The 24,622-nt window shown below is 36.3% G+C and overlaps 1 protein-coding gene and 1 long non-coding RNA gene across 3 annotated transcripts; one reads left to right on the forward strand and one right to left on the reverse strand.

The window, feature by feature from the left end:
- Positions 1-563: 563 nt before the first annotated feature.
- Positions 564-5,732, reverse strand: LOC145042985 (putative disease resistance RPP13-like protein 1). Its single transcript, XM_078991514.1, has 2 exons — positions 1,889-5,732; positions 564-864 (listed from the first exon to the last, which is right to left on the reverse strand). The coding sequence occupies exon 1, from the start codon at positions 5,629-5,631 to the stop codon at positions 1,894-1,896; it is 3,738 nt and encodes a 1,245-aa protein (XP_078847640.1). The 5' UTR covers positions 5,632-5,732; the 3' UTR covers positions 564-864; positions 1,889-1,893.
- A 13,511-nt stretch (positions 5,733-19,243) lies between these two features.
- On the forward strand, positions 19,244-22,526 carry LOC145042994 (uncharacterized). Of its 2 annotated transcripts, XR_013680840.1 has the most exons (3): positions 19,259-20,065; positions 20,317-20,408; positions 20,529-22,526. It is a non-coding gene; the product is annotated as an uncharacterized LOC145042994 (long non-coding RNA). The 2 variants fall into 2 exon arrangements; XR_013680839.1 differs by having other exon boundaries at positions 19,244-20,408.
- The last annotated feature ends 2,096 nt before the right edge of the window (positions 22,527-24,622 follow it).

Below are 24,622 nucleotides of genomic sequence, written 5' to 3' on the forward strand. Positions count from 1 at the left end.
GAAGGTCCCTACAGATTATTTTTGTTGTGTGCGTGGTCCCTTGTTAGCACGTTTGGTGCCGTGTGTGGTCCCTTGTCTAACCTAAAAACACTATTTGACATTGATTTTTTAATTTATTTAAATAAGATGGGGTATGTAATATAAGGTAAGATGAGATGGAAGTGGCGATGGGATGTATTTATTTAAATAAATTAAAAAATCAAAGACAAAATAGTATTTTAGGTAAGACAGGGACCAAACATACAACAAAAACAATCAGTATGAACATTCCGAATTAAAAAATAAGTTAGAGACCTAACGTACAAATAACCCCAAACCATAGGAACCATTTGTGTAATTTACTCTAACAAAAAGGATGTGGATATTTAATTTCTCTATGATTTAACTTGATATATTTTTGCATCATATAATTAATAGAAAGATAATATCATATAATTAATAGAAAGATGATGGAACAGATTAAAAAGGCTATAGATAGCCTTGCTCCAACTTTCACGGAAGTAAGGGGAAATGAGTTTATTTGTAGACTAAACCCTATAAATCTCGTATACCAAAATGACTAATTTTGTAATTTATTATTGTTTATTTATATATAAAGATAACCATTTCTTGTACTGTGCATTTTTTTTATAAACTACTTTTAAGTAAAATCCCAAAACAAACTATGTTTGATAATTACATCTAAGTACAATTCAGTGAACCTATACAACACTTCATCCACCATTCATCCCAAATATGGAATTTGTATTTGGTATTTACTCGAACCCTTGATTGTCTTATAACTTTTTTCAACGTCCATCCCCATGCGTATTTAGCTGATTTGCCTCAATGACATCATGTAGACAGCCTTGGTCCAACGTGCACCTGTAGAAATTGAGCAACTACCTAAGAATAAACTCATAATTTATAGAAACATGCCAAGATCACATAATAATATGGAATATTCTAATATGATTTCATAAACAATCTCTATAATCAATAACTAATGCAACAAATAAGTTGTCATGATATTTGCACAACTCTATAGTGTGTAGACTTACATCGTCGTTAACATACTGATCAATTATACTGGGAATAGCCACACAAAAAGACAATTAGTCATGCTATACAGAGTTTGACCATATTTTTTTTATTTTACCAAAACAGAAAAGGTTTTAATGTCAAATGGATATATTTCTAACCTAGAAACCGATACAAATTTGTAAAGAAATCTGAATTGATGACCAAATAAAAGGTCAAATTTTCTGGAAAAAGTCCAAATTGTAAACAATTTTGGTATGTTTTCTAGTAATTTATTCAACAGTGCACAAGTTCACTTGAAGCCGAGATTAACAAAAACTACAACATGACAACGAAAAGGAATACACAAAGAAGTGGTGCAATGAAGATAAAATAATACAGTTGCAACAAATATACATAGCAAGTTAATGGTAAAAGTTCTACAAAAACCGAAAAGCTATTCAACTGCTGCAGTTATAGTTTTCTCTTATTTTTGTACATGTTTTGATTGTTAGTTCAGTATAAAATTAGTATTATCAACAAACCAAAACAAACAAGTCTCAAAATTAATGTTCCTAATACTTTGGGATAGTTATTGAAAATATATATATATATATATATATATATATATATATATATATATATATATATATATATATATATATATATATATACACACATACACACAGAAATTGAAATCTTACTTTATAAGGAATATCACATTTATCAAAAAAAAAAAAAAAATGTTGTGGAGGCCGCAATACTTTGGGATACAAGCTGTAGAACCCTCTTTCACGTTTGTTAAGAAACAATGATTATAATAACATTATTGAAATGAATAACCACTCTTACGTAAGAGACACAGGTGATGGGAAAGGAGACGACATACCTTTTCTACTTCCACACACCTATTGTCACATTTGATGGGTTGTAAATGGTCTTAAGATCTCCAAGCTTTGGGCAATTATAAATTTTAAGTCTTTTAAGGCTGGGGAGGTGTTGTAAGACCTCTGAAAATGATTCCACATCCGTAAAACTAGCAAGCACTAGAAAAACAAGAGATGGTGGAAGAAGAAAAGTTGATGATGATGGAGTAGTACAAGTATTCCTCACATCGTCTGCCACTGCAAATGAAACCACTCCTGAATTTTGGCCATATAACCATAGGTCAACTAGTGAGGTAGGAAAACTTTGCGGACCCCACTCTGACATGGGCTTATTTAAGCCTCCTATCGTTAGTTCGGTTAAATTAGGAGGCCACACCCCACAAGGAAAGGAGTAATCCATACTTGGACATTGACTTATCTCCAGTTCTTCCAAAGATGCGAAACTTTGAAAATGCTGATGAGGAAATGACTTTAGATTCTTGCAATAACTGATCTTAAGATATGTTAAGCGAGACAAACTGAAGTCTTTTGCTGGAATGGGTTTGGGTTGTAATTGTATGTTATCACAATCACCGACTATCAATTCAGTAAGAGGGGATGGGTGCTCCTGCACTGCTGAGAAGGTCAAAGATGTCACTGAATCACAATGCCAGATCACCAAATTCTCAACACTATTTGGACAATTGTAACTCTCCAATGTCTCACAGTAACAAAATTTCACAGATTTAAGTGATTCCATGCTGATCCCGATATTAGCCTCTTTCTCGGCTGATGAAACCAAGTTTTTACAATTTGAAACTTCCAACTTCTGTAAACTCACAAGACTCTTGCATGCCTCTGATTCTCGTTCCCACAAGTATCTCAGTTCATCACAACTATGAATATATAGATGTTCAACTGCCCCAAGATGCACTAAATATTCTCCATGTAGTTGAGTAAGTCCTTTGACATTTAACATTTTTAATTCAACAAGTGATGAGGACAAACCAACCATGCTTCTTAACACTGCTTCGGAACATTCTTCAATATATAAAACCCGAAGTGAAGGTATCAATCCGATTGAAACTTCAGCTAGTTCTGAACAATTGGCTATACGGATCTCATGAAGACAAGGAAATGATCTAGGAGCTCCATGTCCGTCACCACTATTAATTGACCATCTCTGCCAGCCTTTCATATCATCAAATTTCAGAACTTGAAGGGATGGAAATGCAATGCAAGGATTAGAATTAGCAGGTGCAAGGAACTCAAAACCCACGGTCTGCACTTCATTCATACTTTCAACAATCAATTTCTTAAGACATCCTAAACATCCAAGTGTTGGTAGATGTGTACTTCTACAACCACGTAATGTAAGCTTTGTTAACTGATCAAAGGAGGGATCGCCAACCCAAGTAGGAAATCCCATTCCGTTGTTATTGAAAATCTTGAGCTTTTTTAACTTGGGATGAGGCCTTAGTTCTTTAAGTACTTCATATTCAATCATCTTATTCCGAGAATCATCAAACACATCACTCCATTCCATCTCCAAAACATCAAGACCTTTCTTTTGATGTAAGTTGGCAACCTTTGCTTCTATTGGATTTTTAACTGTGTCAAGCCCCTTAATCGAAAGTCGTCCTTGAAGATCAGATAGGCCCTTAAGATCGGATATTTTGAACCCATTACCTTCTTCAATAATAACCTTGGTTAGAGTTTGTAGACTCATCAACCCACCAATCCCCAAGGGCATCTTGTTCAATTTCGGAGTATTACTTATATCAAGATGTCGTAGGTTTATTAACTTTGCAAAATTTTTTGGCAAACTAGAAAACTCATCACAATCATGAACCAACAAAGTCTGTAGATTATAAAGCTCACTCACTTCTTCAGGCAAACATGTGATTCCGGTATAAGAAAAATTAAGGTACCGTAGATGCTTGAGATTACCAATGGATTCTGGTACCTTCCTGATTATCTCACTATCTCCGTACATGTCATTCAAGCCCACGACACTTAGCACCCTCAGGAATTGTAGTTCAAGAAGAACCTTGTCCAAAGAGCCGTCCTCCCAACCATCTGACATGACTAAGAAAGTTCTCAAGTATTTAGCTCTTTGTAATTCAATAAACTTTCTATATGATCTAGATCCTCCACCTACAAGTGAAAGATGACGAAACTTATTAGAAGTTTCATTCATGTCAGATACATCCACCTCACCATCCAATCTAAAGGAAAACTCTCCTGCAACACTTGTGGCCAATTCATTCATCAGGTCATGCATTGTATATCCTAACTCGTCATTCGTTGACTGTTGAAAAAAGGACCTTGACTTTAACTCTTCAAAATACTCATGACCTAAATTCTCCATTGACTTGTTTCCTTTTGATTGGGACAAAAATCCTTCTGCCGCCCACAATAGGACTAACCCATTCTTGTCAAACACACAGTCCTTGGGAATTAAGGAGAAATATGCAAACAACTGCTTGAGATGTGGAGGGAGATGATAGTAGCTTAGTTTTAGAGCTGGAAGAATCTTATTTGCATCATCAATATCCCATATCTCACTCTTCAACAACTTCTCCCATTTATCGCCATTTCGATTTCCCTTCAAGACCCTCCCAAGTGCTGTCAAAGCCAAAGGCAATCTACCACATTTCTGAACCATACCTTCACCAAACAACTTAAGTGTTGGATGTTTGTCAAAGTTTTTTTCTCCTAACGCGTGTTGAGCAAATAATGACAATGCATCTTCATCTGACAATAGTCTTAAAGGGTAAGTTTGTTGCGAGTCCATCACTGATGCAACTCGAGTACTCCGGGTTGTGACAATAATTCTACTTCCAGGTGCCCCTACAAGAAGAGGACTTTGTATTTGTTCCCACTTACTGTCGTCTTCGTTCCAGACATCATCTAGAACAAGTAGGAACCTTTTCTTTGAAAGTTCTTCTTTGAGGGCCACATGAAGCAGATCAAGATTAGCAAAATCTTTGTTTTGACCTGTTACTGCTTGAAAAATAGCGTTGCTAATCTTAAACACATCGCACTCTTCAGAAACACAAACCCATGCTCTGAATTCAAAGTGATCTTTCACTTTCTGCTCGTTGTATAAAAGTTTGGCAAGAGTAGTTTTGCCTATTCCACCCATTCCAACTATGGACACTACGCTAACATTCTGGTCACATCCTTCATTTCCCAACAACTTTCCCAACAATTTCTCTTTATCCCCTTCCCGACCCATTATTTTGGACTCATCGACCAGTGAAGTTTGCTCCAAACGTCTCTCTGTTATATTTGACCTTTCAACATTCACATTCAAACCCAAATCATTTTTCTGGTCAACAAGATCACGCAATTTGATGGTGATCTCTTCTAGCTTAGAACTCATCTGCTGACCATACATAATGTTGCGAGGACTGAAATTAGTACAGCATTTTGGGACGAGCTTCAATACCTTACTAGTGCTGGTGCTGGCTTGAGTTTCTTGATTCAACTTGCGTCGCAGAGCTTCGGTGGCCAAATCGTCGAGTACATCGTCAATGTCGTAAGCCAAATGATGGAGATCGTTCACCCACAGTTGAACAGCTCTCTCTTTTATTTGCTTCTCGGTTGCATCAGCGAGCACGGCTTGGATCATGGGCAGGTTTTTCTTCCATTTGTTCAGCTGAGAATCGATTCCTTCGGATCGAGCAAGCTTCATCAAGTCACCAGAGATCAGCTTCTCACACAGCACGGTGATGACGGCGCTAACAACGATTTCAGCCATTCGAATTTGGAGAAAGGAAAGATTCGGTTTTTTGCTGAGGGCTTTGATTTCAAGAGATTAGAATTTGCAGATGAGAGAAAAAGGTACGTAGACTGAGTATATTGGTGCTGGAAGTCACTCAGCATCCACTGTAGTACAGTAGGGTCCATAGTTATCCTTGATCGGGTCCGACCTTTCTTCTTTTTCTTCTACAGTGAGACGTGTTTGCTATCCTTTCTTTTTCAAAGAAATCGGCCCACCAATTTACATAAATATCGTTTATAGTTTCATATTAGTCCCTTATAAATACATAATAACAATTGAATATTTTTAATATATTATATTACTAAACAGAATCACTCGAAATGAAATGACACCAATGTTAAATATATTTGTGATATTTTAATATAATGAAAAAAGAACATAGCGTTTCAAAACAAATAATAATAATAATAACTAGATAAGTTGTCCATGTTCCGTATGGTCGTGTGCGTCTGATTTGAGTGTCGTTTTTGTTTATAGATTAATAGACGTTTGACTGTTTTAGTTGTCTTTGGTGAGGGCAGACAAAAATAAAAAAAATAAATATGAGAACCAATATAGAAAAAATATACCAAAAGAAGAATATGACAGACGTAGAAAATGCAATGATAAAAAACCCGAATTTTACCCCGGGCAGTTTTTTGTGTTTTTTATGAATAAATGTAAAAAATTTCACTGTACCAACTAAAAATGTCAAAATGACCATAAAACAAATATGTACAATATAACAAAACTAATATAAAAAAAGGACCATTTTTCCCAAAAGCTAAAAGGGAAGAGAACTTTAATATAAATAAATAAATATATATATATATATATATATATATATATATATATATATATATATATATATATATATATATATATATATATTATTTTAATATTATAACTTGTATAAAATAAATAAGAGAAATGACACAACATTGCCCCAAACTATATATCAAATTTGCCAAATAAATTGCTTAATTATTTTTCGTGTTAGACGTGGGAATAAACTTTGAAATAATCTATCTTTTTAGAGCATCTTCAGTCCACTCGTAAATTCCTTTTTTTCTCTATTTCTTACTTCATTCTTTTCTAATTCTATCTCATTTTCATCTCCATTTTTTAAGACATAATTAGTTTCCCCCAAATATGGAGGAACACTATTCATAGTTTTTCTCATTCTCCTCCAATAATATATCAATTTCATCTCTATAATTGGAAATATAAATAGTTTGTCCCCAAATATAGATTAACATTATTCATTTCTCTAAAATAGATGTGAAGTTTTAATTGTCGATTTTATTTTTTTCCTTTTTTATTTTATGCATTTATACTTCATTTTTATCTAATAATTATAATTTAGATGTAATATATAATATATTTAATATCTTGTTATATATTAAAAGGAAAGATTCCGTTTTTTTTTTTTCTTGAGAGCTTTGATTTGAAGAGATGAGAATTTGCACATAAGAAGAAAAAGGTACGTAGACCGAGTATGGTGTGAATTAGTGGAGCTGGAACATAGTAGGGTCCATAGACATAATTTTTTCCTTGTCCAGTTATCATGTCCGTCCTTTTTTTTTCTTCCACAATGAATGAGTATAGCTTTTTGCTATAATGCCAACTTTTTCTTTTTCAAAAAACTGGAATCGGTGACCAATTTCCATAAATATCATTTCTAGTTTCACATTAGTCCCTTTTTAGTTTTATTATATAACACTAACACTAATTTATAACCTTATTGTGATTAATAATAAATACACAAATTGATCATAATCCCATTGACATGGAAATCATTTTTGCTAACAAGACTAATGATATGCATTAGTAATATTAAATCCAAAAAAATTAGCTCCTCCCTATGCCCTAAATGTTGGTCCATTTATAAGGAATGAGGTCTATGAATTTAGTTATTGTATTGCTTTCACACACAACGCAAATACCACCCAAATAATGAAAAAAATTCACCTAATGTTTAAAGGGTCTTTTTGCCACAAATGTTTAATCCTGGATACATGTAATCCAATAAAGACACTTTGAAGTTTTAACAGTAGGAATTAATGATTAAGCGATAACATGCATTGTCCATCACGAGTGGAAATATTTTCTAGTTATCAAAGAGAAAGAAAAGTAGGTTGTTGCTATTTATTGCATTTTAACCATGGTTTCTATTTGCAGAGAATTTCTTTAATAAAAATCTACTTCAATTTCACAAGATTTACAAAGCTTTTGAAGCAAAATCTTCCATCTTGTGGCAAGAAACACAAATGTTACAAACTCCTTGAGTAAGCTATCCAATTCTGCAATTAATCTAACTTAGATTTGAGTACAAAAATGATAAGTTAGATAAAGCACACTTTTTTTTATCATATGGAAACTGTGTAACAATGGCTATAGTTTCAAGAAAAAAAATAATTGGGTTCCACTCAAATGAGTTGGCAGCTGATTAAGCTTGGGAAATATATATGTATGATATCTTTATAAAGGGTTCAAAAATGGAAGGCTTCTACTGCTTTCCCTTCAGCGTCCTGCAAACATGACCAATTACACACATCCATATTGATAAATAAAAAGTTTTACATCTCAGATGCAAATAATAAAATTTACACTTCTCAAATCTAAATAAGCCAAGTTAGCAAAGTCTAACTGCTTATATATACTTCTATTTGGATAAACCTCCATGATGAAAATGAGAACTACAATGCTTTGTAGAAAAAAAACCAAGTCTTTCACAGATGGAATACCTTTCGTTTAAGAAAGTAACATCCAATTGTTGTTCTCTTTTCTCTAAAAAGAAAAATGGACAGCTGTCAAAGACTATACACCATCAGAATCATCTCTGAAAAAAATTAAAGAACAGATGTAAATGGAGAAAGAGGAAGTGAGAAGTATGAGCAAGCTAAAAATTCTGCTTCATTTTAATCCTTTCAACATCCAAAAGAACATCATCATAAGCACACGAAGACAGAGGATATTGTCACACCCCCAAACCAAAATGGCGGAAACATTCAAGGGTGGATGACTTCATGTAGTACCATAACAATTGAATACTGTAAAGAAACTAACACAACCATCATATATATAATAAAAAAGTACATTGTTGCGTTATACATGTTACCAAAAGAATATTACAATATGATTATTTAAAATGTTTAATAATAAACGCCTTAGCGTTCCTTCTTCAAAAGCTGGTAGTTACCAGTATTACTGATTCCCTGAGAAATACAAGTGGTTACGAAAAGTATCAACAATAAAGTTGGTGAGTTTATAAGTGTTTTTGTAACGACCCATTCCCGGTATGTTAATTAATTGTTAATTGTCTAAGTTTTCAAGAGGGACTCGGCGAGTTCTAGCCTGACTCGTCGAGTTGGGTCGAGTTTTTTGTGCACGCGGGAGCCGGGGACTCGGCGAGTCCATATCCCGGACTCGGCGAGTCCGTCCGTCTGGGTGAAACCCTAAATCCCCGGGTTTGCCCACTATTTAAACCACATTATAGCCTCATTCTCGCCACTTTCACCCTGAGAACTCAGTGAGAAAACCCTAATCCTCCCTTGAGAGCTTATAAGTGATTTGGTGCCATTTTTGTGAAGGTGTGAAGAAGGAGAAGAAGAAGGAAGCAAGGAAACGAGTTGTAGTGCAAAGATCCAAGGACAAATCTGAGTTTATTGAGGTATTTTCGGAGTTCCCTTCTGGTTATATGCTTTAAACTTCCATTAGAGCTCTTCTAAGAGCTATTTGATGTTTGTTCCAAGCCTTATGTTTGCATGAATGTCTTAATAAGTCGAAATATCTATGGATCTGGATGTTGGGGTGTTGTAGAGCCCAGATCTACTGTCTTTTTGGGGTTACATTGCATGTTAGCCATGGATCTACTCATTTTATGCATCTTTTAGCCTTGTTTCCCTTATTCATGAGGTTGTGCACGTAAAGTTGGAAACTTTACGTGGTAAAACAGCTTATTGGACTCAGATCTATCAATTGTATGCATTGGATTCAAATAAAATCAAGTAAAAAATCTGTTGCATGGCGGCGACTCGGCGAGTCGGGTCGCGAGTCCCGAGTTCTTCAGTTTTATCAGTGTCGAGTGGTCGAGATGAGTTAGGGAGTGGACTCAGCGAGTTGAGAGTAGACTTAGTGATGGAGGGACTCGGCGAGTTTGTTCATACAACTCGGCGAGTCCAAGGCAATCTTCTTGGGGATCAAGAACAACTCGTCGAGTCTGTTCATAAGACTCGGCGAGTCGGATGAAGATCATCTGAGTTCTTGGATCCAGAGGGTACTCGTCGAGTCGATGCCACACTCGACGAGTATCAGCGTGTAAGAGCTGAGAGGTGAGACTAGGACTCGGCGAGTTGGGTATCCCGACTCGGCGAGTCAGCCCTGAGTAAGTTGACTTTGACCAAGGGTAAAAGAGTCATTTTACCCCGAGTGTAGTGTTAGTAATTGATTGAGTGTGTTTATGGATTTGTAGCCGAGGAGATTCAGGAGCAGCAGTCGTTAGCTTTCCGAGCCATACACTCATCCGCTAGTTTACGAGGTGAGTTTCCTTCCAGTAGGGACGGGTCTAAGGCCACAATGTTAGCCCGTCCAGTTAGCAGTAGTTTCCGGACTTGATCCAATGTAGTAGTTAGTATGTTTGATGCCTTCGTGGCTCAGACAGGATTTGTGAGCTATGTTTTATGTGTTATGTATTATGTGTTCCGGGATACGGCCCGATGTAGTATGCAGTATATGTGTTCATGCTAGTTGTTATGGTATGCTATGCTATGCTCAGTTCCGGACTTTGGTCCGATGCAGTTAGTTCCGGGCTTTGGTCCGATGCAGGGGACAAGGTCCCAGTCAGTTCCGGACTTCGGTCCGATGCAGTTAGTTCCGGACCTTGGTCCGATGCAGGGGACAAGGTCCCAGTCAGTTCCGGACTTCGGTCCGATGCAGTTTCCGGGCTTCGTCCCGATGCAGTGGGCAAGGCCCGATATGTGTTTATATGATATTGTTATTGTATGGTATGTGGTATTTTGGGGGAGCTCACTAAGCTTCGTGCTTACAGTTTCAGTTTTCGTTTCAGGTACTTCCGTAAGCAAAGGGAAGAGCTTGGGATGACGGCATCGCACACACCACCGCCTCACCTTTAGCCTGGGATTGATTTAGTTGTTTGATTTGATGTAGTATGATACAGTTTTCCGCACAGTATTTTATTATGTTTTGGAACATATCACGCATGGTTTATTTATATGATACTCTGATTTCAGTTTTTGATTATATTAAAAACAAAAATTTTTGGGTCGTATTTTTGGGTCGTTTCGGTTTTTGTACTGAAAAAGTATATCTTTTTGAAAGAAAATAGATGAACGTAGTTTCTAGAAAATCCAATATTTTCCACATATAGTTTGAAAAGTTCCCATAGTTTGAGGGTGTTAGTATCTTTCATAGTCTAATGTTAAAGATAAAAATTGTACTCAAAATAATGTAAATACTGAATGCATATATGAGTCTCGTAAATCAAGCTTGTTTTTATACTTTCGTGTGAGTCTTATAACCATACTTTTGACGCAGACTGCCTGCAACAACATTCTTCGGGTGTTGTAATGTTATGACATTTGTCACCCCAGACCTGCCGGTCTAATTGTAACTAACACTTTAGGTGCGAGATTGTCAATCTCGTATAGATCTATACACAAGTATCACGCTCTCCTTCTAAGAGATTATGGCTTATAACACAGGACTTGAAATGCATACTGAAGAGTACGTTGAAGATTGAATATCTCACATTACTTAGAATAAATAGATTTACGATAAGAAAGACTTTATTTCACTTTAGGTGAAAGTATTTCGTTTTCAAGATGTATACGTAAGAATGTATGAATAACTCGCAAACTATACCCATTATAGTTTTTCAGAAAATATGTTCCATTTGATGAAAATGACTTGGTGAAACACTATACTTTATACGTAAAGTAAGATATTGGTATCGAATAATAACAAGATAGATGTTGTATTTATATTTAGAAAACGATACGTTTTCTTGTATTGTACTTGTATTCCCCCACTAAAACATTAAAAGACTTGAAAAGTAGGGGTATGAACTCACATGTTCCGTTTGAAGAGAGTGAGACTAGAGTTGAGCAAAACTTCAACTACGAAAAGTTGCGCCTTCGAGCTTCTCGGGGATCTCGGTAGCGTAGAACCTTCGTCGGAAGCTCGGGTGTGGAACCGAGGGTGTTGGGATGGCCTCTGGTGCTTAAAAGTGTGTGAAAGTGAGTGAGAGTTTGAGAGAAGTGTGCCAAAGTCCGGAGTTTATGCCCTCTATTTATAGGGTTGAAGGTGTGAGTACGCTGGGCGTACGCGTTACGCAGGGCGTACTTCTGTTACGCTGGGCGTAACTTTGCGTCATGGCTTACGACTCGAGTCTAGCTAGGCGTAGAGCCTGCAGTCGATGGGACTCGACCGTGCACCTGAGTACGCTGGTCGTATGCTTGAATTACGCTAGGCGTAATTCTGGCTTCAAACTTCTAAATTCCGTAACTTTCGTGTATGGGCTCCATTTTTCGCGTTCTTTATATCCATGCATAGGTGAGACTATGCTCTACAACTTTGATTTAGACTCCGTCGGCTAGTTTTGACTTTATTTTTAATAGTATGTTTTTAATAGGCCGGGACTGCTAAAGTCCGTTAAAAATTCGTAACTTCTTCATATGAGGTTCAATCTTGGCGATCTTTTTATTCATGTTTACAGTTTAACGAACTATAGAACATTTGTTTAGATACCTAATGCTAAAATGCATTTTATTGGAATTTCTCTTTTTACATTAAATAATGCTTTACCGGTGTGTTGTGAATAATCGAGTGGTCATAATTCCTTTAGAAATCTTGGCACGATATCTAACATTTGATGCATCCCATATTTGGATTTTTGAATACTTTATTTTTGAGGTTAATTCCGTTGATTCCAAATAGTTTCGTTGTATTTGACTTTTGAGTGTTACAAAGCGTTGGAAAAATATAGGGTTGTCACATCATCCCCCCGTTATGGGAATTTCGTCCCGAAATTTAATCTAAGACAGAGTTTACAGGTTAGGAAAAAGATGCGGGTACTTTTGTTTCATCTGATCCTCGCGTTCCCAGGTGTACTCAGGTCCTTGTTTGGCATTCCAGCAGACCTTTACAATAGGTATGCGACTTTGTTTAGTTCTTTTGATTTCCCAATCCATGATCTCTACCAGTTCTTCTACGAACTGGAGATTCTCATTTATTGCAATTTCGTCCAGAGGGATGACGAGTGTCTCATCGGACAATCACTTCTTTAGGTTTGATATGTGAAAGGTAGGGTGTACGTTGTGGAGTTCTTGAGGTAATCAAAGCTTGTAAGCCACCGGACCAATCCTGGCAAGGATCTCGAATGGTCCGATGTACCTTGGGTTAAGCTTTCCACGCTTTCCAAAACGTATTAATGCTTTCCAGGGAGAGACTTTTAGTAGGACACGGTCTTTAACCTGGAATTCCAAGGGTTTCCATCTTTTATCCGCATAGGTCTTTGTCTATCTCTTGATGCTTTAAGTCGTTCCCGGAATGCCGTTTTGGGGATGTCTCCTTCCAATACTCATAGTTGGTGATAACCCGATCTTAGATCGATCTTTGAGAAGTAGCTTGCTCCTTGTAGTTGATCGAACAAATCGTCTATGCGCGGCAGGGGATATCGGTTCTTGATCGTGAGTTTGTTCAGTTCCCGGTAATCGATGCACATGCGAAAGGATCCATATTTCTTCTTTACGAATAGGACCGGTGCTCCCCATGGTGAAAAGCTTGGTCTGATGAAGCCTTTGCTCAGCAGCTCGTTTAGTTGACTGGACAGTTCCTGCATCTCGACTGGGGCTAGACGATACGGTGATCTTGCTACTGGGGTAGCTCCGGGAATTAAGTCGATCCTGAACTCGACTTGGCGTTCTAGTGGGACTCCTGGAAGATCTTCTGGGAAGACGTCTGGGAAGTTGCAGACTTCCGGAATGTCCTTAATGTCCTTCGATTCACGTTTCTTGTCTACTATGTGGGCTAGAAAGGCATGATATTCTTTGCGAAAATATTTTTGTGCTTTGACGCAGGAGATGATTTGTAATTTTGTACTGGGTTTGTCACCATAAATGACAAGAGTTTTGCCGTTTGGCAGATTGAGGCGAACGACCCTTTCGTGACAAAGTATCTTGGCATGTTGAAGGCTTAACCAGTCTATACCGATGATGACATCAAAACTTCTTATTGAAATGGGCATAAGATTGATTCGAAACAAGTTCTCGTTTAAATTTAATGTGCACCCTACGTACATATTGCTTGCGCTTTCCGTTTTACCGTTTGCCATTTCTACAGTGAATATTTTATCGAGTGATTGGAGTTTTTGATTAAGTAGGTGTTTGAATTTATGACTCACAAAACTTCTCTCCGTACCGCAGTCAAAGAGTATGCATGCATAAATGTTGTCGAGGAGAAACGTACCTGTAACCACCGTGGGGTCAGTTATTGCTTCGTTCTCTCCTATCGCCAGCACTCTTCCTACACCGCCAGTATTCCTTTCCTTGAGGCAATCCCTCTTAAAATGCCCCGATTCTCTACACCCATAACATGCCTGGCTTACTCCAGCACCAGGAACCTGAGTGATTGGTCGTGCCGGTGCCTTACAGAAACGGGCAGTGTGCCCTTTTCTGTCACAATTTTTACAGTGCATTTCACGACAATTACCGTGGTTATGGTAATTGCATTTGTTGCACTTTGGCAGGTTCCCAGCATATTGTTTCGTTGGTGCCGGGGTAGTAGGAGTTGTAGTGGGGGTAGTAGCGGCATGGACTGCCACCATCTATTTCTTTAAAGGTTCTTGCGAAGTTTGACCTTTTCTCTTGTTCCAGAATTTCTTCTTCTTGTTGTTGTTGGCATTGTTGTCGTTGTTGTTGCTTCCTTTGGTTGGTTCGGTGACGACGGTTATGACACTTTGACAGACTACATGATCAACGAGAGATTGCACTAGTTCCTTGGCACTGTCGAACGTTGTGGATTTGGAGGCTAACACACTCCCTCGAAGTTGGGGTGATAGTCCCCACGTATACCTTTCCACCTTTTGGCTTTCTAGAGTCATCATTCCTGGGCATAATATTATCAAGTCGCTGAATCTGTTTGTATAGCCTGCGATGTCCGAGCCTACCATCGTAAGGCCCCACAGCTCCTGTTCAAGCTTCTAAATCTCGCCTCTTGGGCAGTACTCTCGTAGAAGCATTCGTTTCAGATTTTCCCAACCCATGGAGTTTGCCACCACCAAGGTTAGTGTCTTGACGTGACCGTTCCACCATGTTAGGGCTCGTTCGGAGAAAGTAAAGGCGGAAATTTTTACTTTGCTTTCTTCAGTGCACGCGCATACTTCGAACACAACTTCCGTTTTCTCTATCAATTGGGATAGAGCCAGTACTCCCTCAGTCCCACTAAAGGGAATAGGTTTACCATTGGTGAACTATTTATAAGTACATTCTCCGGAACGGCCTTGGTTTTGACCATTTGTAAAGCTGTTTGTTCCTTCTTTTGACCCATTGTTACTCATTTGTGCCATCGCTGCAGTTACAGCGGCCGTTACAGCAGCTTGGAACATAGTTGCACCCATAATTGGAGGAGGTGGTGGAGGTGGTGTTGGATCTGAGTTTCTGCATGATGATCTGCGAGGAGGCATGTTCTGGTAGAGATAATAATGAAGATAATAAGTTTCTAATGTTTTAACAATCATGCATTAAAGGGTTAGTTATATCTTGTAATTTGTTTCGCCTTTAGTTAATGGTTTCGAAGTAGACATAGCAATTTAGATAATCCTATAAGTTTGGAAAGGAATGTAAAGAAATACTTTATATATGTATATATATATATATATATATATATATATATATATATATATATATATATATGTCACACCTACGGTGCGTTACATTATGCTTCACGTTTTAGGAAAAAAAATTGACCTATCTAAAGGTCTACGATTACAAGTTCAAGAAGGTAAGAAAAACTTTTATCCGAGTTCCTATTCTATATCAAAATTATTGGGATTGCACAAGTCCTACTTGCGGCGTGTTGTGCGTTTGGAGCTGTACTTTGCATCCGATTGTTTGACTCCCATTAAACGCCTCTCAAGGACCGCTTGTTGTTCTTTCATCTCTTTTATTTCTGCAAGTGATGCCTCCATTTGGTTTCGAAGCGTCCCTGTGTGGGGTTGGGTATCTTCATGTAGTCCGTCCAGACGATGGATGTCTGCGGCGTTACCCTGTGTAGTATCATTGATCTCCTGAATTCTTGCCGCTTGCATGTCCGAATGGTAGTTCTGGGTGGCTATTGTGCCCACAAGGACGGGAAGCGCTCGATCGGCTGAGCATCCTCCACTGACATTGTAAAACTCCCGACACATGCCGAAGGGAGGGCGTACACCTAGTTGACGGCTCCAATGGTAGAGATGGCTTCCCCAAATGGAAATGGGATGTTGGTAACCCACTCTAACTTAGAGAGGATGAGGAACAGGAGGGTTGATTATTTATGGCTCGGAGTCTGTTCCATTGGTAACTTCCTCTTCCTCCTATATAGTCTCTTCTTTGACTTCAACTTCCTCGTCGACTTCGAACTCCTCTTCGACTTCCTCTTCAATTTCCTAGGGGTCTTCTTCCAGATCTTCTTCTATCCATCCACTGTTACCTTGGTTTGGGTAGTACGTATCTCCTGGTATATGGAATCCGGCCATTTTGTCGGTACTAGGATAGAAATATAAGAATTTTATAAGAACATAAATTTCTATTTGACGGCATCCTAAGTTTAACCATATCTTGAGGGGTGCATGATTTTTATCGTCCTATATATTTTGTAAATTACTCCTATAGTATTTCGGATTTGCAAGTTCAGAAATTTTATTTGGTAAGTTTTTGACTTGTTGCTTACTACGACCATTTTTCGACGTACGTTGGTCAAATCCAGGATAAATATAGTTGATCAGACTATATTTATTCTCGATTAGATTACACACCTCGAGGCCCAATAATAGTGTCGCAACTTGTCTTAATACTTTTTTAAAAACTTTGTTTATGATACGAGACCGATGCATGCGTGTAAAAACGTATATTTTTAAAAGAAAATATATTGCTTATGAAAATGTTTTGTCAGAGGGTTTTTGGTCCCCCTTATATTTATAGTTTGTATAGCGTATATGGTTCGATATACTTAGTTCACTATAAACAGTGCTCCGATACCAATCTGTCACACCCCCAAACCAGAATGGCGGAAACGTTCGGGGGTGGTTGACTTCACGTAGTACCATAACAATTGAATATTGTAAAGAAAGTAACACAACCATCATATATATAATAAAAACATACATTGTTGCGTTATACATGTTACCAAAAGAATATTACAATACGATGATTTAAAATGTTTGATAATAAACGCCTTAGTGTTCATTCTTCAAAAGATGGTAGTTACCTGTATTACTGATTCCCTAAAAATACAAGTGGTTTCGAAAAGTGTCAACAATAAAGTTGGTGAGTTCATAAGTGTTTTTGTACTGAAAAATTATATCTTTTTGGAAGAAAATAGATGAACATAGTTTCCAGAAAATCCAATATTTTCCACATATAGTTTGCAAAGTTCCCATAGTTTGAGGGTGTTAGTATCTTTCGTACTCAAATGTTAAAGATAATTATTGCACTCAAAATAATGAAAATAGTGAATGCATATATGAGTCTCGTAAATCAAGCTTGTTTTTATTCTTTCGTGTGAGTCTTATAACCATATTATTGACGCAGACTGCCTGCAACAACATTCTTCAGGTGTTGTAATGTTATGACATTTGTCACCCATACCTGCCGGTCTAACTGTAGCTAACAGTTTAGGTGCGGGATTGTCAATCCCGTATAGATCTATACACAAGTATCATGCTCTCCTTCTAAGAGATTATGGCTTATAACACAGGACTTGAAATGCATACTGAAGAGTACGTTGAAGATTGAATATCTCACATTACTTAGTATAAATAGATTTACGATAAGAAAGTCTTTATTTCACTTTAGGTGAAAGTATTTCGTTTTCAAGATGTATACGTAAGAATGTATGAATAACTCGCAAACTATACCCATTATAGTTTTTCATAAAATATGTTCCATTTGATGAAAATGATGTGGTGAAATACTATACTTTATACGTAAAGTAAGATGTTGGTATCGAATAATAACAAGATAGATGTTGTATTTATATTTATAAAACGATACGTTTTCTTGTATTGTACTTGTATCCCCCCCCCCCCCTAAAACATGAAAAGACTTGAAAAGTAGGGGTATAAACTCACCTGTTCGGTTTGAAGAGAGTGAGACAAGAGTCGATCAGAACTTCAACTGCGAAAAGTTGCGCCTTCGAGCTTCTCGGGGATCTCGGTAGCGTAGAACCTTCGTTGGGGGCTCGGGTGCGGAACCGAGGGTGTCGGGATGGCCTCTGGTGCTTGAAAGTGAGTGAGAGTTTGAGAGAAGTGTGCCAAAGTCTGGAGTTTATGCCCTCTATTTATAGGGTTGAAGGTGTGAGTACGCTGGGCGTACCACTGGAGTACGCTGGGCGTACGCGTTACGCTGGGCGTACTTCGGTTACGCTGGGCATAACTTTGCGTCATGGATTACGACTCGAGTCTAGCTAGGCGTAGAGCCTGCAGCCGATGGGACTCGATCCTGCACCTGAGTACGTTGGGCATACGCTTGAATTACGTTGGGCGTAATTATGGCTTCAAACTTCTAAATTCCATAACTTTCGCGTACGGGCTCTGTTTTTCGCGTTCTTTATATCCATGCGTAGGTGAGACTATGCTCTACAACTTTCATTTAGACTCTGTCGGCTAGTTTTGAATTTATTTTTAATACTCTGTTTTAAGTAGGCCGGGACTCCGTTAAAATTTCGTAACTTCTTCATACGAGGTTCAATCTTGGCAATCTTTTTATCCAGGTTTATAGTTAAACGAACTCTAGGACTTTTGCTTAGATACCTAAGGCTAAAATACATTTTATTGGAATTTCACTTTTTACGTTAAATAATGCTTTACCGGTGTGTCGTGAATAATCGAGTGGTCGTAATTCCTTTATTATAAACCGGTTTCGAATGTTCTTTATGTTTTCAGAAATCTTGGCACGATATCTAACATTTGATGCATCCCAAATTTAGATTTTTGAATACTTTATTTTTGAGGTTAATTCCGTTGATTCCAAATAGTTTCGTTGTATTTGACTTGTTAGTGTTACAAAGCTTTGGAAAAATATAGGATTGTCACAGATATATAGACAATCGAAGAAAAGAATATTACCTTTTCTCGTTTTCCGTTGACATAATCTTCAACATTAAAATTAAAACTAAATATCAATGAATGACATTGAGGGTGAACGGGTGGAGGAAAGCAAAGTACATAACCATAGACGAATTTGTGATTTTAAATTCAAGTTATGATTTTGAATTCGAAAATAGGAAAAACTCGAAAAAAAACCCAAATCAATTTTACATTGGATGTAACCCTAGCATGGAAAAAATGAATAGATCGAATTTCTTCCTTGAGCGTTGCTTACAGTCACTATAATGAAGATTCAGAAGAAAATAAGTAGAATTTTATGATAAACTTCAAAATAGTTCCCAGTATGTCTCATTTAAAGATCACTTTTAATTTATTGGTCTCATATTCTTAGTTTTAGTAATTCCCTCTTCCATATTCTTTATATTATTATTGATGGTGAATGAGAAACGGTCGAAACAATCACAGCCCTTAAAACTCTCCCATATTTCAATCTCCACCGGAATAACTCAACATTTACGGTTAGAGGTTGCAGCCTTTTTCTGCTTCTCCGCACGCTTCCTTCTTCTTCTCCCCACGTTCACGTCTTCAACCTAACCGACTTCAACTCACTTCAAACTCCACCCCATGTTTCTCAATCGGCGTGATTATAAAAGAGAGCTTTACATCTCAGTCAATCTTTTCCTCCTCTACTTTGGTTTCTCTTTCCAACAATGAAATCACCACTGAAATCCATAATGATATCGGGAACTTAATAAAAATTTCTATTCTTCAATTGTTATTTGTGGCCGGAAAGGACGGAGAGGGGGATGGAGGTAGGGTCGTCGGTGAAAGGAGGTTGTGGGCTTCATCCATAAATTCTTTCCTGGTGGTGGAAGGCGTTGGTGCGATTTCCAGTTTTAATAAAGACGAAGAATAAATTTTGGGTTAGGGTTTGATTTAAATTTAGTTTCCAGTTTTGGGTTTTCGTTTTTGTTTGATTTCGTTTGTTCCAACCTTTTTTTTCTCGATTAACATTCATATAATTTACATAATGTTGTGATTTAGTTGGCCGGTGCTCTTATTGTCAAAAATTATTGGATATGATACTCTTTTCTTTGAAGATGGGAGGTTAGTCTTATTTACTTGAATTTGCTAACAAATATTGATATATTTTGAAAAAAAAAACAATCCATCATCTATATGAAATGCGAGCTATTGGTGCATATAGTCACACAGTCAGGTAACTTAATTTTTGCACATAAATGGTAAATTTTAACATGAAATTTGAGTAAAATATTTATTTTTGCTATTAAAATCACGGTATTAAAGGATTGCGTGACACTATTGTTGTTGGAATTAAAGCGCATGATGGTTTACAGGTGATATTTTCCTGATAGATGATGCAGTCCAGGGGTGATTATGGAATTTCTTAACAAAATGATCATTTTCATGGATATTGAATGGGAAAAAGGTAAGGTTCAAGCTCATGCAAGAGAGCTTTCAATCAAATAAATTTTACAAATGTATCAGCAAAAGCTTTGTACTCCTGTTTAGTTAAGGACCTTGAAAACTGTTTTTTGTTTATGGTTAGTTCATGAGACAATATTTGATCCCAAGTAGATGACATATCACCCTGATCGTCGGTCGACTGGACAGCCAGCCCAATCAGAGTCAGAATAGGCCTGAACTAGTGAGGAGGTAGAATCTTGCCAATAAGCATTTATGAAAGCATGTAGAGAAGAGAAGAACCGGACCCGTGATGAATCAAGAGACCGAGATCGGTTGTTCCTTTTAAATAACGCAAGATGCGTTTAACAGGAGACCAATGATTCTCTATTGGAGCGTGCATGAACTGATACTCTGTTGACAACAAAGACAATATATGTGCGTGATAAAGTAACATGATTGGAATGCTCCAACATTTTGACGATATATGGCTGGATTTGAAAGGGGTGGCTATAATGAATACTCAAAAGCTAAGAAGAACTCATGAGAGAACAAACCGGCTTGCAGTCAGAGAGGCTTGACTGCGGAAGGATCTTAAGGATATATTATCGTTAAGATAACACACGATTCTTGTGATGACGAATAACCTTGGTTCCTGAGAAATAGTGAAGATGACTGAGATCTTTAATGGAAAAAGTAGAGCTTAGACAATTTATAATGCAGTCCATAATGCATGGTTGTATCCAGTGATGATAATATCATCCACATGAACAAGAACATAATCAATAGTGCCACCAGAGTTGAGAATAAACAGTGAAGGATCAGTTTTGGATCCTAAAAAACCAAGCTGAAATAGAACTGTAGACAACCGATTAAACCACACCTGTGGGGCTTGCTTAGGCCCATAAGGAGACTTGTGTAGAAGAAAAACATGGTCCGGATTAATTGGATTAACAAATCCATGAGGTTGTTTCATTTGCAATTCACCATGTAAAAATGCATTTTTAACGTCCAATTTTCATAAAGTCGAATTGTTGGTCACGGCATGAGACAAAATGACCTGAATGGTGGTTGACTTGATCACAGGACTGATTGTTTCATGGTAGTCATCACCTAGTTGTTGATTAAATTCTTTGGCGACAAGACGTGCTTTGTAGCTAGTAACATTGGCTTGTGGATCCTTCGTTAAACTGTAAACCAACTTATAGTCAATGAGATTAATGTTGTTAACATAAGGAACTGAGGACCATGTTGCATTCCTTTGAAGCACTTGAAACTCCTCATTCATGGCAAGACGCCACTCGGGAGAGTTTTTGGCAACGATAAATAAAGTGGGTTCGATTTGAGAGGTGTTAGCACGAGTGGAAGTGTAAGCAGAAGGATCAAATGTGCAGGTACGTTTTGGGTTTTGACGAATATTAAGGGGTTAGGACTGAGGAGGAGGATGAGGTGGAGTCGGAGGAGGTGGGATAGAAGGTGAACATTGGTTAGTGTTGGGAGAAGTGGTCGGAGGTGAGGATAGTTGTGTGGTAATAGGAGAGTTAGGGTAGTTTGTGTGGATGGGATCAGGAACTACATTTGGGGGTGGTGTAGGAAATACAAAAATATCAGGATTAGAAGAAAAGGTGGGCAGTTATGGTGGAGGACAATGAAATGGGAAAACATATGTATATTCGTTTAATTTAGGATGAAAACATCGATAGCCATGGTGGATACGACTATAACCAAGGAAAACACATGGTGTAGATAAAAAATCAAGCTTGTAATGATTTTAGGGACGAAGGTGAGTAAAACATCCACAAACAAAAACACAAAGAAATAAATATTAAAAACTTAGGTGTAGACTTGTTGAAAAGCAGATTTGTTCAATGAACTTCCGGATGGTAAATGATTTATGAGATAAACAGTAGTTTCAAAGCAAATTTCCAGAAACATTATGGAAGATGGGATTGGGCAAGAAGATCATAACTGGTTTTCACAATATGGTGGTGATGATGCTCAACGATCCCATTTTGTTCACTAGTATGAGGACAAGAGCGTTAGTGAATGATGCCATGTTTTGTGAAGAAAGGAGTGAAAGAGCGAAATTATCCTCCCCAATCGATTTGTATATTTTTCAGTTTGGTGTTCAATTGACTTTCAACCATGGTAGTAGAATTTGTAAATATGGAATAAACATCAAACTTATGCGCAAGAGGGTAAAACCACATGTAAAGAGAGTGATGATCAACCCATAAGAGGAAAAATCTATAACCATCAAGAGAAACAGTGGGATAGGGTCCCAAACATCACAATATACCAAATCCAAAATTTTATTGCTACGAAAAGTAAAGTTGTTTAATTAAAGCTTAGGAGACTTTCCGAACCAACAAGAAGTACGTAAAGAAGAATTAAGTGTTATAGAAATTGGTAAGGAACAACTAGAGATAATAGAATCAAAAACACATAAATATCATTTATAGTTTCATATTAGTCCCTCTTTGGTATATGAAATAAACACTTTATACCCTTTCTTGTAAATCATTATAAATACATAATAAAAATTGAATATTTTTAATATATTATATTAGTAAACAGTGTCACTCGAAATCGAATCACACCAATTCAAAATATATTATGGATATTTTAATATAATGAAAAAATAACATAGGTTTCAAAACTAATAATAATAATAATAATAATAATTTATTTTAATATTATACCTTGTATAAAATAAATAGGAGAAATGACACAACATTGCCCCTAACAATGTATATCGAATTTGCCAAATGAATTCTTTAATTACTTTTCGTGTAAATAAAGAAATAAACTTTGAAGTGACATCTTTTTAGAACATCTTCAACCCACTCGCAAATTCTTTTTTTCTTTATTTCTTACCCCATTCTTTTCTAATTCTATCTGATTTTCATCTCTATTTTTGAAGATATGAATAATTTCCCTCCAATTCATAGTTTTCCCCCAATTATGAAGGAACATTGTTAATATTTTTCCTCATTCTCCTCCAATCCTATATCATTTTCATCTCCATTTTTGGAGATGTAAATAGTTTTTCCCAAAATATAGATCGAGGAACATTATTCATTTCTCTAAAATGGATGTGAAGTTTCAGTTGTCGATTTTAGTTTTTTTATTTTTTATTTTATGTATTTATACTTCATTTTTATCTAATAGTTATAATTTAGATGTAATATATAATATATTTAAAATCTTGTTATATATTAAAATATATTAATTAATCATAAATATAAAATATAATATTTATGTATTTAATTCATATTTAAAATTAAAATACATACTAAAATTTTGAAACACGGTAACATATTTTATAAAATCTTATAATTAAATAATAATTTTTCATATATACAACGTTTTCACACTACTACAAAAAAGGTTATATGACCCGGTTATTTCATTTAAATAACCCGGTTTTGAACCGGGTCATATTACACTTCCCATTATAAAACCCGGTTTTTGTATAATATAACCCGATTTTTATAAAACCGGGTCCTATAAAGCGGGTTCTATGTGGCTTTTTGTAGTAGTGTCATATATAGTTCATGCCGATAAAGAAAGTCTTTTTCATATATACCGTCCGGTACGATCTGGTTTTAGTGACGTTTTTTGGGTCGGTCCGACTCTTATTAGGAAACTACAAATTGAAAAACATTGAAACCGGGAACCGCCCCAGTTATAGGTACTTCCACTTCGGTCCAGGGCCGGTTCTAATTTTTATGGTTACGAAATAAATTAGTTGATCATATATGGGAAATTTATTCTAACGCAAATACATGTAGTATTGTTTTTTTTCAAATATATGTGTAATATTTCTAAAAGATGTACATATAATGTTTATGTATCATTGTGTTATAGATATATTCTTATTTATTTAATAAATATTGTTAATAAATTAATAATTAACTCAAATTATATATATATATATATATATATATATATATATATATATATATATATATATATATATATATATATATGAACATTTTATTTTGTTATAATTTTATGATAATATCATTGTATTGAATAAAGATAGAATATATATATATATATATATATATATATATATATATATATATATATATATATATATAATATTTGTTAAAATCTAATTAGTAGAAGGGGTATGCTTGACAATATATATAAGTTACCAAAGGGGAATATATTAGGAGTATATTTTTTGGAGTAAAAAATGCGGTTAAGAATGGAATATAGTTGGACATGAAA

Source organism: Lactuca saligna, chromosome 1, assembly GCF_052625555.1.
Source record: "Lactuca saligna cultivar CGN05327 chromosome 1, ASM5262555v1, whole genome shotgun sequence".
In the NCBI taxonomy this organism is placed as follows: domain Eukaryota; kingdom Viridiplantae; phylum Streptophyta; class Magnoliopsida; order Asterales; family Asteraceae; genus Lactuca; species Lactuca saligna.